This window comes from Elephas maximus, chromosome 12 (assembly GCF_024166365.1).
Source record: "Elephas maximus indicus isolate mEleMax1 chromosome 12, mEleMax1 primary haplotype, whole genome shotgun sequence".
Lineage (NCBI taxonomy): Eukaryota > Metazoa > Chordata > Mammalia > Proboscidea > Elephantidae > Elephas > Elephas maximus.
This window is the reverse complement of record NC_064830.1, coordinates 61,456,280-61,473,891: the sequence shown is the minus strand read 5'-3', so window position 1 is coordinate 61,473,891 and position 17,612 is coordinate 61,456,280. Positions and strand designations below refer to the sequence as shown.

Here is a 17,612-nt window from a genome sequence, read left to right as displayed (position 1 = left end):
CTGTGCTTCAGTTGCCCCATCTGTAAGATGGAGGTCAGGACTCGTAAGTCCTGAGGATTAACGGGGAAGGGGTGGGTAGCACAGAGTACCCAGTCTTTGCTGCTGGGTGTGCAGCCCCCAGCGGCTCCCTGACCACACCCTCAGATGGGTGTGAGGCTGCACCCTGAGGAAGGACAGCAGGTAGTTCTTTCTGAGAGGCGCAACCACAGAGGGCCTCTCAGGAGAGGCGCTGCTGAGCTGGGCCAGGGTGGGTGTTCCCTTCCCACGGCTCCTGGGGCCCTGGGGTGAGCTCAGCTGGGAAGCTCCTGGGGAGCTGGGGAGCCCAGGTTCTCCCGGCCCCTCTTTAGAGCCTGGGCCCTCCCCTGACCATCACCCAGGCAGGCCTGCAGTTGGGTGCCACCCTCCTCTGTCCCTGCTTGAAGCCGGCCGTCAGCACAGGGTGGGCAGCTCAAGGGGCAAGAAGAACTTCCTCCTTCCTCTGAGAAGGTTGCTTGATCTCAGGTGGACAGGTGGTCAGCCGGCCATGGTGCTGGGGCCACACGTAGGGGCACAGACTTCATTCCTGGCCCTGGGAGGGGTAGGCAGGAGTCCTGGGAATGGGGTGCCCCCAGGTGGGCAGTCAGGCTGGAGGGCCCACACCATCACCACACAGCAGGTGGGGCCAAGCAGGGCCAGCCCTTCTAGAACAGATGAAGCAGGAGCCCTTCCCCACCCCCCTGGCTGGCCAAAGCTGAGGCTGGACTGAGGCCCTGGGAGGGGCATCAGGAAGACCAGGATGGGGACCTGTTGGCAGGGAAAACAGACCAATCAGGGCCTTCCTAGAGCTGAGGCAGAGCCTGGATATGAGCCTGGGGTCCAGGGGCCAAGCCACTCTCCACCAGGCAGCACAGGCATATACAGCCACCTTCCTTGAGAGACAGAGAGCCAAGGTCATACTGAGGTGGGCAAAACCTAGCTGGAGCCAGGCCCTGAGGACACCTGGGGTGGCAGGCTCCCAGGGAGGTGGCAGTGAGTTCCTGACAGTCCCTTCTGGCCCTGCCCTGCCAGCTACAGCTCGGGCCCTCTGCAGCTGACCTCTGGCCACTGGCCTCAGTCTTCCCCTCTGTAAGCTGGATGCAGGGGCCCCACCGTTCTCATTGCAGGCTGTCTGCACTACAGCCGGCCTCACCCCACCCACTGGTCTGTGGCAGGTTCCGGCCTACAGGGGAGGTGTCTGGGGCTGTATGCAGGCCTGTCTACAGAGGTAGCAGGTAACTGGTCCCCACTGGGGAGACCCCTGCTCCTGGTGCCTCATCAGCATCTGGTGCTGCTCCATTCTGTCCTGGCCCTGAGAGGTCGTTGTCATTGGGTGGACCCTGGTCTGCTTTTGGGGATCTCCTCCTCTGTCCTTGTTGGGAGAAGTCATCTGCAGGTGAAAGCCAGGTTGGAGGGGGGCTCTTGCCTCGGTGGCACTGCGTAGGGGTGCCTGATAAAATACAGGACACCTGGTTAAATTAGACTTGCATATAAACAATTTTTTTAGTATAAGTATGTTCCAGAAGTTTACATGGGATATACTTATACTAAAAAAAAATTTTTTTTTTCTGTTGTTTGTCTGAAATTCAAATTTAACCCCATGTCCTGTATTTTAATTTGCTAAATCTGGCAACCTTAGGCCTGAGGTCAATGGGACAAGAAAGATGGGCAACTGATTTTGGAGCATTGACCCCAACATGAAAAGACAAATGGGGCCACAGAGGCAGGGATGCTCGGGGGAGCTCCCATCTTCCTCATCCCCTCACCTTCACCTGTGCTTGTTCCTCCTTTTTTTCCTCTCCTGGACTCTCTCTGGACCAGTGGTTCTCAACTCCGGTGGCTCATTAGAATCACCTGGGGAGCTTTAAAATCTATACATGTTGGTGCTAGAGAAGAATCCTAATCAAAGGGGGAAAATGTGGAACAGAAGTTCAAATTCTTGTGGAATTCAGACTCTCTGGAGCCTCTGAGGTTGGATGATTCCCCAAAATTATTGCCTTCAAGAAATCTTTAAACCTTAAACTAAAACTATCCTCTGAAGTCATCTTTAAACCAAACAGTAGTTTAGCTTAACTAGAAAAGAATGTCTGCTGTCATGGATTGAGTTCTGTCCCCCAAAAATGTGTGTATCAATTTGGCTGGGCCATGATTCCTGGTATTGTGTGATTTTCCTATATGTTATACATCCTGCCTCTATGATGTTAATGAAGGAGGGTGGGCGGTAGTTGTGTTAGTAAGGCAGGACTCAACCTACAAGGTTGGATTGTGTCTTGAGGCAATCTCTTGAGATACAAAAGAAAGAAGCAAGCAGAGAGACAGGGAGACCTCGTACCACCAAGAAAGCAGTGCCAGGAGCAGAGTGCATCCTTTGGACCTGGGGTCCCTGAGTGGAGAAGCTCATAGTTGGGGGGAAGTTTGATGAGAAGGCCAACAGAGAAAGAAAGCCTTCCCCTGGAGCTGACACCCTGAATTTGGACTTTTAGCCTACTTTACTGTAAAGAAATAAATTTGTTAAAGCCATCCACTTGTAGTATTTCTATTACAGCAGCAATAGATGGCTAAGACATTCGCCTTGAACAATGTACACTTTTAAAGAACTATCTATATGAGATCAAATTGACAACAGCAATATGGTAGGTTAGACAAGAAGCTTAGAGGACAGTCAGTTTGTGTTGATGATAGTGAAACAATTCAGAAAAGGATATCAAGAAAGGTGGCACAACTTGAAGAATGTAACCAAATGACACTGAACTGTACATGTAGAAATTGCTGAATTAATGTATGTTTTGCTGTGTATACGTCCACCCCCCCCCCAAAAAAAATCTATCCATGTTGGGGCCCCACCCCAGACCAAGTATATCACCATCTCTGGGCAGCAGGGCCACGAGCAGTGATTTAGTAAAGGTGGTGCCCACATAATGTCCCCAGAGCTGAGAAGCCCCGAGCCTGCCCTTCTCCAGCATGTTCTCCTCATGTGCCTGCCACCACCCCACCCCCAGCTGCAGCAGGTTTGTCACCTGTAGGGTGCACCTGGACACCCAACAGCAGGAGGTGTATCCACCAGCCCATGCCCTGCAGCACGAAGTCTGAGAACAGCAAGACGCCAACTGCCCACCCAGGGTCCCAGCCACCTGCTCTAGAAGACTGGCAATAGCAGGGCTTCTTGTGGTTTTACATGTATGTGAGTTTTTAGAGAGTTGCTAGCCTAAATTTTCTTTTTAATCATGGAAAAAATATAACAAAACATTTTCCATTTCAACTCTTTTCATATGTACCATTCAGTGACATTAATTATATTCCTCATGTTGTGCAACCATCACCACTATGCGTTTCCAAAATTTTTTAATCACTCTTGGCAGAAACTCAGTGTCCCTTAAGCAAAGCTTCCTCTTCTCCCCTCCTACCTGCCCCGGGTAACCACTGATAAACTTTGGTCTCTATACACTTGCCTGTTCTAGATATTTCATGTAAGTGGGATCATACAATATTTATCCTTTTGTGTCTGACTTATTTCCTTCAGCATAATGTTTTCAAGGTTCATTTATGTCGTAAGCATGTATCAGAACTTCATTTCTCTTTATGACTGAATAACATTCCATTGTATGTATGCACCACATTTGTTTATCCATTCATTGTTGGACACTTGTGTTATTTCTACCTTCGGCATATTGTGCGTTGTGCTGCAATGAACATGTGTCTGTTTGTGTCCCCACTTTCAAGCCTTTTGGGTATACACCTAGGAGTGGGATCGCTGAGTCTTATGATAATTCTAAGGAGCTGTGGTGGCACAATGGTGAAGAGATCAGCTACTAACCAAAAGGCTAGCGGTTCGAACCCACCAGTGGCTCCACAGTAGAAAAGAGCTGGCCATCTGCTCCCATAAAGATTAGAGCCTAGGAAACTCTATGGGGCAGTTCTACTCTGTCACATGGGGTTGCTATAAGTCAGAATCTACTCAACAGCACACAACAACAACAACATGATAATTCTATGTTTAAATTTTTGAGAAGCAGCTAAACTATTTTCCATAGTGGCTACACTAGCCTAACTTTTTAAAAACTGAGGTATGACTTACATATAGTACAGTGAGCTCAGCTGATTTTTACATATATATACACCTGTGTAACCACCACCCAAATCAATACATAGAAATTCCCAGCACCCTAGAAGGCTCCCTCATGTCCTTTCCCAGTCAGAATCACCCCTGAGGTAACCCCTGTTCTGATTTCTATTATTTCAGATTGGTTTGGCCTGATTTCGAACTCCCTATAAATGGAATTATCAAATATGGTCTCTTTTGGGTCAGATTTCTTTTCAATCAGTATTACGCCTGTGTGAGTTGATTCGTCCATATCATTGAGGATGTCAGAAGTTCATTCTTTTTCATTGCAATGTAGTATTTCATTATATGAACATACTAAAAAAATATTTCCCATTCTACTATTGATGGACATTGGTTTTGTTTTTTTTTTTTTTGTCTTTTCAGTCAGGATAGACTGAAAAGCGGCATGAGGGAATGTTTTCTGGAGAAAGGTTCACTCTCTTGATTGTGGTAGTTGTTACATAGTTGTCTACATTTGTCAAAACTCATCTAACTTACACTAAACACGGTGCATTTTATTATACGTAAATTATACCTCTTAAGAAGGTGATTGGAAACCCTGGTGGTGTAGTGGTTAAGTGCTATGGCTGCTAGCCAAAACGCTGGCAGTTCGAATCCGCCAGGTGCTCCTTGGAAACTCTACAGGGCAGTTCTACTCTGTCCTATAGAGTCTCTATGAGTCGGAATTGACTCGACGGCAGTGGGTTTTAAGAAGGTGATTAAAGCATTTATGACATTAAGAGATCAAAAATACACTGTGGACATTCTTCCAGGTTTGACATATATGTCTGCCTTATTATTTTTAATGGCCACATAGTATTCTATTATATAACTGGGTCATAATTGATTTTATCAATCCCTATTTCCTTCCATTTCTTGTTGTTATAAAGAATGTTTCAGTGACCACCCTTGTGGCCACATTTTTGTGCAGTTGTTCAATTATTTCTTTAGGATAAATTCCCAGAAGTGGAACTTCTGGTTCAAGAGATAATTGAAGACAACAGATAAAGGGAAGCCACACAGAATCACTGCACCAATTTACACTCCCACCGACTACATGTTAAGAGTCCTGCTTTACCCACATTCTCACCAAAGCACCCTTTGGTGTCTTTGTAATCTTTGCCAATTACACAGACGAAAAATGATAGTACGTTATTTTGTTTTTTCTTGATCATCAATGAGATTGCGCATCTTTTCAATATTTCAGTCATTTGTATTTCTTCTATGAATTACCTGTTTTTGTCCTTTGTCCATAATTCTATGTGGTTATCTAGTTCTTAATGGTTCATAAGAGATCTTTATATATTAAGGATATTAAATATCTTTCATATATGTTGCAAATTTTGGTTCCTGGATTATGGCTTTTCTTTTAATTTATTTATGACATCTTTTATTATTCAGAAATAGTAAATTCATATCAAGTCAAATCTTCTAACGTGTCCCTTTATGACTTCCGGGTTTTATGTCTTGCTTAAGAAAACCTTCCTTACTGAAAGATTTAAAAATATTCTCTCATATATTCTTATTGTGTTTTTATGGTTTTGCATTTATATTTTTAACTCTTTAATCCATCTGAAATTAAATTTTGTGCTCAATGTAAAGTTTGAAAATATTTTTTTAATAGGCTGGCCAATTACTCCAACACTATTTCCACTGATTTGAAATAGTTTTTGTCACATTATCAAACTCCTTTATATGTAAACATAAATGTATATTTTTCTGGATTCTATATTCTGTTCTATTGACTTATGTATCTATTCTTGTGCTAGTTCATCCTGTTTTCTAAATGTTGTTGTTGTTAGCTGCTCTCTACTAGATTCCGACTCATAATGACCTCAGGTGACACAGTAGAACTGTCCTATAGGGTTTCCTAGGCTATAATCTTTACAGGGGAGAGCTGGTGGCACAGTGGTTAAGAGTTTGGCTGTTAACCAAAAGGTAGACAGTTCAAATCCACCAGCCACTCCTTGGAAACCCTATGCAGCAGTTCTACTCTGTCCTATAGGGTCACTATGAGTTGGAATAGACTTAACAGGTTTGAGTATTTGTTTGTTTGTTTTGGTTTTTAATCTTTACAGAAGATTGCCAGGTCTTTCTTCTGTGGAGCCATTCAGTTAGCAGCTAAGCACTTAACAGTTGCACCACCAGGGCTCCTTTTACAGCACTAATCACCATCAGAACTTGCCTTGATTATTTATATTTCCTTTTATATTGTCACTATCACCTCCCCCCATCAAACTCACAGGGTAGGGACTTTGTCTAACGCATTTACCTTCATACCCCAGTGCATAGAACACATAAAAAGCCCTCAATAAATATTGCTGGCTGAATGAATAAATGGAAATAAGTCACATATCTACATCAAAATATGCTAAAAATTCAGGTACCGATTTAACATTCCTAACTCTTAAAAAAAAAAATGTAAACAATAACTCTTAAAAAAATCTGTAAACATACTATGAGAGGCAGTACTGTACAGAGTACAAGCATGGGTGTCAGTGAGGCCTTCGTTTGGATCAAGTCAGCCCCTTTCCAGCTGTATGTCCTTGGGCAACTCATTTAATCTCTCTGTGCCTCAGTATCCTCATCTATAAAATTGGAGAAATAATCATAATGTGCGTTGTTATGGGAAGTAAATGAGATGACATAAATACAGTGCTTAACTGAATGTCTGGAATACAGTAAGGATTCAATAAATATTACATAATGTTATTCGAGTGGTAATAGGAAATGAGGCCATGAAGGAAACATCCCCAACAGGAGAAGAGTACTAACTTAAAACTATGTTACAAATATGGTGTGGGCTACACATTCTCCAGATACAGTTGGCGTAAGACAAGACTGCTGTGAGGCAGCATTACTTGGGGTCTGGCCAATCTCATAAAACTCTTCAAATAAGAGTTATAACTTTAGAAAGAAAGAGATAAAATTTTCCTTATTTGCAGTACTATGAAAAAAACTTAAAAGAATTAACTAAAAACTATTAGAACCAGACTGGGCAGGGCCAAGATGGCAGAATAGCCAGAAGCTTCCAGTGATGCCTCTTACAACAAAGACCGGAAAAAAAGAAGTGAAACGATTTTATTTGTGATAAGCTAGGTTTTTTAGGTGCCTTGAACATCAAAGGTAAAGCTAGAAAACAGACTGAGTGGCGGGGGAGGGAGAGACGGTTCAGAAGCAGAGAGGAGTTGCCTGACCTGAATTGCCAGAATCCCTCAGGCACCATGCCCAGGAGTGATTGTGGTGGGCTGGTAGTAGCTTTCGGTCGCAGTTTCCTCAGGGAGAAACAGCTACTCACACAGCCTACTCACACCTCCGGAAGCAGAAAAGAATGGTGCTCTCGGCAAAAGCTAAGCACTTGTGTACATTTTACTGTGCCCCATGCCCCCGAGTCAGCTTCAGTGGCTGTTGATTTCCCTGGACCTGAGCGTCCTGAGCCATTCTTCCGGCTTTGGAGAGAGAATAAATTCACAATTAGGGGAAAAGAAAATTTGCCAGCTCCATTAACCTGGGGAGCTCAAGGACAAAAGCTGCTCCTGTCCAGGCATAAATGGTCCGTGGACTTTGAATACCTTTCCCCCTTGCATAGATGCATGTGGGCCTATTTCAGGAGAATAGACCCTTGTTGGCACACTGCAACTGTTTCAGGTGTGCGGTGGAGAGGTGGGGGTGGTGGTGTTTGACATCACTTTCCCTATTAAACAGGGTCCTCACCTACCCATATCAGGGGCCTAAGGACTGGTGGCTCTACTCAGGTCCCCCAGCCACCCACAACAGGGGTCCAAGAATAACCTGGTACCTCCGAGTCCCTACAACCAAAAGCATTGGGTGTCCATGGTCCATCTGCAGAACCCACCCGCCACTATGCTCTAGGGAACAGAGACGTGCTTTCCTCACAGACACTCAGGGGGTGGTTGTCAGCACTGTGCCTTCTTCAGAGCATGATCCCCTGCTGCAATCAGATACCTGTACCTACACCAATCACCCTGCCCCTCTAAAACTGTAGGACAGAACCCGTACCACATACTTGATGACCAGCTACCTGGACACCTGAGATGAATCCATACAAGAAAAGTGAATGGCCTCATAGGTTCATATACCTGCTAATAGCTCTAGCCATCTCGTGACAGGATGTCAGAGCTTCAAAGGTGAAAATAATCAAGCTAGCTCATTCAAGCAACCCATGTGGGTATGTCAAAACAAAACAAAGCAAGAAGCTAGGATACAGTAAGCAAACATAAAATAAACTAATACAATAAATTATAGATGGCTTGGAGACAACAGTCACTATCAAGTCACATAAAGAAGCAGACCATGATTGCTTCAACAAGCTCTCAAAACACTGAATCAAAGAATCTTCTGGATGAATGTGTCTTCCTGGAATTACTAGATGCAGAATATAAGAGATTAATACACAGAACTCTTAAAGAAATCAGGAACAAGATCAGGAAGGAGGCCAGGCAATATGCAGAACAAGCAAAGGAACACACAGACAAAGCAGCTGAAAAAATTAAAAAGGTTATTCAGGAACATAATGAAAAATTTAATAAGCTGAAAGAATCCATAGAGACACAGTATCAGAAATTCAGAAGATTAACAATAAAATTATGGAATTAGACAACTCAATAGAAAGTCAGAGGACAAGAATTGAGCAAGTGGAATGCAGAATTGGTGAGATTCAAGATAAAGCACTTGGCACCAATATATTTGAAAAAAATCAGAAAAAAGAATTTTTTAAAAAATGAAGAAACCTTAAGACTCATATGGACTCTATGAAGAGAAATAACCTACGAGTGATTGGAGTAACAGAACAGGGAGGGATAACAGAAAATACAGAGAGAATTCTTGAAGATTTGTTGGCAGAAAACTTGCCTGATATTGTGAAAGATGAGAAGATATCTATCCAGGATGCTCATCAAACACATAAGGTAGATCTCAAAAGAAAGTCACCATGACATATTATAATCAAACTTGCCAAAACTAAAGATAAAGAGAGAATTTTAAGAGCAGCTATGGATAAACTAAAAGTAACCTAAAAACGAGAGTTAATAAAAATAAGCTCAGACTACTTTGAAGAAACCATGCAGGCAAGAAGGCAATGGGATGACTTATATAAAGCATTGAAGGAAAAAAATTGCCAGCCAAGAATCATATATCCAGCAAAGCTGTCTCTCCAATATGAAGGTAAAATGAGGACATTTCCAGATAAATACAAGTTTAGGGAATTCGTAAACACCAAACCAAAGCTACAAGAAACACTAAAGGGAGTTCTTTGGTTGAAAATCAATAATACCAGGTATCAACCCAAGACTAGAACACTGGACAGAGCAATCAGATGTCAACCCAGAAGGTAAATCACAAAAATAAACCAACATAAAAAAAAGCTCAAAACAGGGAAAATGCAATGTTACTATGGAAAAGAAGAGAATATTTAAAACAACAAAGAGGGACGAAAAAATGTAGTCATAGATCTTTCATATGGAGAGGAAGACAAGGCGATATAAAGAAATAAGAGTTAGGTTTAAACTTAGAAAAATAGGGGTAAATGTTAAGGTAACCACAAAAGAGACTAACAATCCTACTCATCAAAATAAAATGCAAGAAAAAAAATAGAGACTCAGCAGAAACAAAATCAGCAAGAACGAATAAGAGGAAAAGGCAATATATAAAGATAAACTCTCAGCACAAAAAATTAAGTGGGAAAAAGAAACTGTCAACAACACACAAAAAAAGACATCAAAATGACAGCACTAAACTCATACCTGTCCATAATTACACTGAATGCAAATGGACTAAATGCACCAATAAAGACACAGAGAGTGGCAGAATGGGTTAAAAAACATGATCCGTCTGTATGCTGCCTACAAGAGACGTACCTTAGACTTAGAGACAAACTAAAACTCAAAGGATGGAAAAAAATATATCAAGCAAACAACAATCAAAAAAGAGCAGGAGTAGCAATACTAATTTCTGACAAAATAGACTTTAAAGTTAAATCCACCAAAAAGGATAAGGAAGGACACTACATAACGATTAAAGGGACAATATACCAAGAGGATATAACCATATTAAATATTTATGCACCCAATGACAGGGCTGCAAGATACATAAAACAAACTGAAACAGCATTAAAAAGTGAGATAGACAGCTCCACAATTATAGTAGGAGACTTCAACACACCACTTTCGGTGAAGGACAGGACATCCAGAAAGAAGCTCAATAAAGACACAGAAAATGTAAATGCCACAATCAACCAACCTGACCTCATAGACATATACAGAACACTCCATCCAACAGCAGCCAAGTATACTTTCTTTTCTAGCACATAAGGAACATTTGCCAGAATGGACCATGTATTAGGTCATAAAGCAAGCCTTAGAAGAATCCAAAACATCAAAATATTACAAAGCATCTTCTCTGACCACAAAGCCATAAAAGTAGAAATCAATAACAGAAAAAGCAGGGAAAAGAAATCAAACACTTGGAAACTGAACAATACTCTGCTCAAATAAGACTGGGTTATAGAAGACATTAAGGATGGAAAAAAGAAATTCATAGAATCCAAAGAGAATGAAAACACTTCCTATCAGAACCTTTGGGACACAGAGAAAGCAGTGCTCAGAGGTAAATTTATATCAATAAATGCACACATCCAAAAAGAAGAAAGGGCCAAAATCAAAGAATTATCCCTACAACTTGAACAAATAGAAAGAGAGCAACAAAAGAAACCCTCAGGCATCAAAAGTAACCAAATAATAAAAACTAGAGTAGAATTAAATAGAGGACAGAAAAACAATTGAAAGAGTTAACAAGACCAAAAGCTGGTTCTTTGAAAAATTTAACAAAATTGATAAACTATTGGCCAAGCTGACAGAAGAAAAACAGGAGACGAAGCAAATAACCCAAATAAGAAATGAGATGAGCGATATTACAACAGACCCAACTGAAAATAAAAGAATCATATCAGACAACTACAAAAAAATTGTACTCCAACAAATTTAAAACCTAGAAGTAGATGAATTCCTAGAAACACACTACCCACCTAAACTAACACAAACAAAGGTAGAATAACTAAATAAACCCATAACAAATGAAGAGATTGAGAAGGTAATTAAAACACTCCCCCCACCCAAAAAAAGCTCTGACTCAGATGGCTTCACTGCAGAGGTCTACTAAACTGTCAGAGAAGAGTTAACACCACCAATACTAAGGTATTTCAGAGCACAGAAAAAGATGTAATACTCTCAAACTCATTCTATGAAGCAAGCATATCCCTGATACCAAAACCAGGTAAAGACACCACAAAAAAAAGAAAATTACAGACCTACATCCCTCATGTACTTAGATGCAAAAATCCTCTACAAAATTCTAGCCAAGAGAATTCAACAGCATATCAAAAAGATAATTCACCAGGACTAACTGCAATTCATAGTGGGTATGCAGGGATGGTTCAATATTAGAAAAACAATTACTGTAATCCATCATATATATAAAACAAAAGTCAAGAACCACATGATCTTATCAATTGTTGCAAAAAGGCATTTGACAAAGTTCAACACCCATTCATGAGAAAAACTCAACAAAATAGGAGTAGAAGGAAAATTCCTGAACATAATAAAGCACATTGATACAAAGCCAACAGCCAACATCATCCTAAATGGAGAGAGTCTGAAAGGGGAATGCTTTCAGACTCTCTCCACCCTTATTCAACATTGTGCTGGAGGTCCTAGCCAGAGCAATTAGGCTAGATAAAGAAATAAAGGGCATCCAGATTGGTAAGGAAGAAGTAAAAGTATCTCTGTTTGCAGATGACACAATCTTATACACAGAGAAGCCTAAAGAATCCTCAAGAAAACTACCGAAACTAATAGAAAAGTTCAGCAGAGTATCACGATACAGGATAAACATACAAAAATCAGTTGGATACCTCTACACCAACAAAGAGAACATCAAAGAGGAAATCACCAAATCAATACCATTTACAGTAGTCCCCAAGAAGATAAAATACTTAGGAATAAATCTTACCAGAGATGTAAAAAATTATACAAAGAATACTACAAGACATTACTGTAAGAAACCAAAAAGGACCTACATAAATGGAAAAACATACCTTGCTCATGGATAGGAAGACTTAACATTGTAAAAATGTCTGTTCTACCAAAAGCAATCTATAGATACAATGCAATTCCAATCCAAATTCCAGCAACATTTTTTTAATGAGATGGAGAAACAAATCACCAACTTCTTATGGAAGGGAAAAAGGCCCTGGATAAGTAAAGCATTACTGAAAATGAAGAATAAAGTGGGAGGCCTCATTCTACCTGATTTTAGAACCTACTATACCACCACAGTAGTCAGAACAGCCTTGTACTGCTACAACAACAGATACGTAGACCAATGGAACAGAATTGAGAATCCAGACATAAGTTCATCCACACGTGAGCAGCTGATATTTGACAAAGGCCCAGAGTCAGTTAAATGGGGAAATGACAGTCTTTTTAACAAACACTGCTGGCACAACTGGATATCCATCTGCAAAAAAATGAAAAAGACCCATACCTCACACCATGCACAAAAATGAACTCAAAATGGATCAAAGACCTAAATATAAAAGCTAAAACGATAAAGATCATGGAAGAAAAAATAGGGACAACATTAGGAGCCCTAATACATGGCATAAACAGTATACAAAACATTAATAACAATGCAGAAGAGAAACTAGATAACTGGGAGCTCCTAAGAATCAAACACCTATTCTCATAAAAAGATTTTACCAAAAGATTAAAAAGATTACCTACAGATTGGGAAAAAGGTTTTAGCTATGACATTTCTGATCAGTGTCTGATCTCTAAAATCTACGTGATACTGCAAAAGCTCAACTACAAAAAGACAACCCAATAAAAAAATGGGCAAAGGATATGAACAGGCACTTCACTAAAGAAGACATTCAGGTAGCTAACAGATACATGAGGAAATGCTCTCGATCATTAGCCATTAGAGAAATGCAGATCAAAACTACAATGAGATTTCATCTCACTCCAACAAGGCTGGCATTAATCCAAAAAACACAAAATAATAAATGTTGGAGAGGTTGTGGAGAGACTGGAACACTTATACACTGCTGGTGGGACTGTAAATTGGTACAATCACTTTAAAAACTAGAAATAGAACTACTATACCATCCAGCAATCCCACTCCTTTAAATATATCCTAGAGAAATAAGAGCCTTTACATGAGCAGATATACGCACACTCATGTTCATTGCAACACTGTTTACAATAGCAAAAAGATGGGAGCAACCATTAACGGATGGATGGATAAATTATGGTATATTCACACAATGGAATATTACGCATCGATAAAGAACAATGATGAATCCATGAAACATTTCATATCGTGGAGGAATCTGAAAGGCATTATGCTCAGTGAAATTAGTCAGTTGCAAAAGGACAAATATTGTATGAGCACTATTATAAGAACTCAAGAAACAGTTTAAACAGAGAAGAAAATATTCTTTGATGGTTATGACAGTGGGGAGTGAGAGGGGTTTTCACTAATTAGACAACAGGTAAGAACTATTTTAGGTTAAGGGAAAGACAGCTCACAATACAGGAGAGATCAGCACAACTGGACTAAACCAAAAGCAAAGAAGTTTCCTAAATAAACTGAATGCTTCGAAAGCCAGCATAGCAGGGGCAGGGGTTTGGGGATCACGGTTTCAGGGGACATCTAAGTCAACTGGCATAATAAAATCTAAGAAAACATTCTGCATCCCACTTTGGAGAGTGGTGTCTGGGGTCTTAAACGCTAGCAAGCGGCCATCTAAGATGCATCAATTGGTCTCAACCCACCTGGAGCAAAGGAGAATGAAGAACACTGAAGACACAAGGTAATTATGAACCCAAGAGACACAAAAGGGCCACATAAACCAGAGACTACATTAGCCTGAGACCAGAAGAACTAGATGGTGCTTGGCTATAACGATGACTGCCCTGACAGGGAACACAACAGAGAACCCCTGAGGGAGCAGGAGAGCGGTGGGATGCAGAACCGAAATTCTTGTAAAAAGACCAGGCTTAATGGTCTGACTGAGACTAGAAGGTCCCTAGAGGTCATGGTCCCCAGACCCTCTTTTAGCCCAAGACAGGGACCATTCCCAAAGCCAGCTCTTCAGACAGGGGTTGGACTGGACTATGGGATAGAAACTGATACTGGTGAAGCGTGAGCTTCTTGGATTAAATAGACGCAAGAGACTATGTGGGCATCTCCTGTCTGTAGGGGAGATCAGAGGGCAGAGGGGGTCAAAACCTGGCTGAATGGACACGAAAAGAGAGAGTGGAGAGAAGGAGTGTGCTCTCTCATTAGGGGGAAAGCAATCCGGAGTATATAGCAAGGTGTATATAAATTTTTGTATGAGACTGACTTGATTTGTAAACTTTCACTTAAAGCACAATAAAAAATTAAAAAAAACTATGAGAACTAATACAGCACTTAATAAGTCGATGAGCTAGGCGATTCATATACTAAGATTCATAGTTTTCTTTTATACCAACAATATTCATAATAATAACAAAAACTATTTAAAAATAAAACCAAAGCCATTCCCGTCGAGTCGATTCTGACTCATTGGGACCCTACAGGACAGAGTAGAACTGCCCTATAGGGTTTCCAATGAGTAGTTGGTGGCCAACCTCTTGGTTAGCAGCCTTAGCTCTTAACTACTGCACCACCAAGGCTCCTATTTAAAATATCTAGACACAGATAATAGGCAAGATCTAGATGAGAAAAAATACAAAGCTTTACTAAAGGACCTAGAAGAAGAATGTATGCCTTTGAGTTATGCTGTTGGTAAAGAATATTGAAAACATCATGACTGCCAGAGAATGAACAAATCTGTCTTGGAAGAAGTACAGCCAGAACGTTCCTTAGAAGGGAGGATGGCAAGACTTTGTCTCATGTACTTTGGACATGTTATCAGGAGAGGCCAGTCCCTGAAGAACATCATGCTTGGTAAAATAGAGGGTCAGTGAAAAAGAGGAAGACCCTCAACAAGATGGATTGACACAGTGGCTCCAACAGTGGGCTCAAACATAGCTACAATTGTGAGGATGGTGCAGGACTGGGCAGTGTTTCATTCTGCTGTACACAGGGTCACTAAGAGTCAGAACCAACTCAACAGCACCTAACTACAACAACAAAGGACCTAAAAGAAGGCTTCAATACTACTCACATTATCTCATATATATGTAATGCAACTTCAATCAAAATCCCATCTGCTTTTTCCTGGGTTTTGACATTTCGAAGAATAAATGAGAACTGCCAATAGGATTGGGTGTGTGTGAATCATAAAGTTATTTTATTGTTTTATTTTTGGTGGCAATATACACAACCAAACATCCATTCACAATTTCTACATGAAAAGTTCAATGATGTTGGTTACATACTGTCTTAGTTATCTACTGCTGCTATAACAGAAATACCACAAGTGGATGGCTTTAACAAAGAGAAGTTTATTCTCTCACAGTCCCGTAGGCTAGAAGTCCAAATTCAGGGTACTGGCTCCAGGGGAAGGCTTTCTCTCTCTTTTGGCTCCAGAGGGAGGTCCTTGTCATCAGTCTTCCCTTGGCAGAGTAGCCTCTCAGGCGCAGGGACCCCGGGTCCAAAGGATGCACTCTGCTCCCAGTACTGCTTTCTTGGTGGTATGAGGTCCCCATGTCTCTTTGCTCGATTCTATCTTTTATGTTGCAAAAGAGATTTGCTTAAGACACCATCTAATCTTGTAGATCTCATCAACATAACTGCTGCTAATCCATCTCACTAACATCATAGTGATAGGATTTACAACGCACAGGGAAATCACATCAGATGACAAAATGGTGGACAATCATACAATACTGGGGATCATGACCTAGCCATGCTGACAAATATTTTTGGGGGACACAATTCAATCCATGACACATACTTAACAGTGTGTCACCATTCTCTCTATCTCAGTATTGTTTCTGCCAAAAAGTTTTTTTTAATTTATTTTATCTTTTATTGTTGTTGTTGAGAACATACACAGCAGAACACACAGCAATTCAACCGCTTCTACATGTACAATCCAGTGACATTAATTCTTCAAGTTGTGGAACCATTCTCACCGTCCTTTTCCAAATTGTTCCTCCCCCATTAACATGAACTCTGCTAATAGGATTTTGAAAGAGCAGCGCAATTGTGGGTTTTTAGTGCAATTGGTTCTACTGGGTTTGAACAGGGGAGGTCAGGGGTGAGCCTGGGGAACCTAGGGTGGGGAATGGACCAGGGAAAGCAGGTGAGGGGCTGTTTGGCATCAGTGTAGGGGAATATGAAAGAAGGTGGGACGTATTTTATTTTGGTCTTTAGAACGGGAGAGACTGCCCTGGCCCCTTTCTGTCCTTATGAACCTCAGCTCAGGACCCTGCATTCATGGAGAAGGAGAGATGCTGGGGGGCAGGTGGCCTTGGGATGCCAGGCAGCTCCACTCCCCCAAGAAGGGGCATTGGGCCATCGGCAGGGGTGGTCATGACCCTGTTGGGCCCTACATCGTGTTTTCTCTCTAGAACTATGGGCAAGGGATGGCCAGCCCCGGCCCCCTGAGCCCCCAGCCCCGCTGGAGGGGCAGCTCCTGTGGCTAGATGTCCTGCCTGCTGCATGCCAGGTGAGGAAGGGAGGAGGAGGACAGGGCTTAGAATGAAACCGATGGAAGTCCTGGGAGAGGAGGTGGCTGTACGCAGGTGGGCTCACGGACTTCACCTCTCAGCATAATGCCATCCCCTCTCCTAGCAGAAATAAGGGAGTCCTCTGCTTCCAGGAAACTCTAGGACAACTGGATGAGAAAGTCACCACACAGGCACTTGAGAACCAGCTCCCCTGCCCTCTGACTCCTCTACCAACCTCATCACCATTTCCAGGCTACCGATGAGGACACCGTAGCTCAGAGAGCCTCAGCAGCCTGCCTGGTGTCACACGGCAGGTAAGTGGCTGAGCCCCAGCCGGTTCTTAGCCACGTGGCCCCTGTACCTTGGAGCTCCTGGGATGGGACTGTTCTTACCACCCGGGAAGGAACAGTCCTTCCTAGACAGGTGGGGGTATTTCTTGGAGGCCAGACCAGGGGGCAGCCTCAGGCTGGACGGAGGAAGGTGGGCTCCCTGGCATACCCCTAGAGGCCCTGGACGGGGGCAGAGCAGGTGGCAGGGCTGGGTCTTCTGTCCACAGCTCCTGGCGGAGGCCCCAGACTGCATGCAGAAGCAGGAGGTTTGGGCGTGGGGAGAGGCCGGCGCAGGACGCGGCAGTGGCTCCCCGGCTGAGCAGGTGAAAACCCTAATGGACCTGCTGGCGCGGAAGGGCAGTCAGGGGACTCAGGCCCCGCAGGCCTCCGACAGGATGCTGGAACCCCCTCTGGAGCCCCCCAGCAGTGGTGAGATGGGCTTGGGTGGAGAGAAGGGCCTCTACCTGGGCTCTCTCCCCATCCCCA

General features: G+C 42.4%; 1 protein-coding gene across 8 annotated transcripts in view; it reads left to right on the top strand.

Moving 5' to 3' along the window:
* The window catches only part of NLRC3 (NLR family CARD domain containing 3), a 40,465-nt gene that overhangs the window by 681 nt on the left and 22,172 nt on the right, over positions 1-17,612 (top strand). For 5 of the 8 annotated variants that reach the window (XR_007519594.1, XM_049903490.1, XM_049903495.1 and 2 more), the window contains exons 2-3: positions 16,950-17,111; positions 17,354-17,555. Coding sequence is in view for 7 of the 8 variants with exons in the window: in XM_049903490.1 (XP_049759447.1) it covers positions 17,378-17,555 (178 nt within the window). In the remaining variant the exon portion in view is untranslated. Of the gene's footprint in view, positions 1-16,698; positions 16,797-16,921; positions 17,112-17,353; positions 17,556-17,612 lie in introns of all 8 variants that reach the window. The other 3 variants (XM_049903491.1, XM_049903492.1, XM_049903494.1) reach the window with 3 other exon arrangements.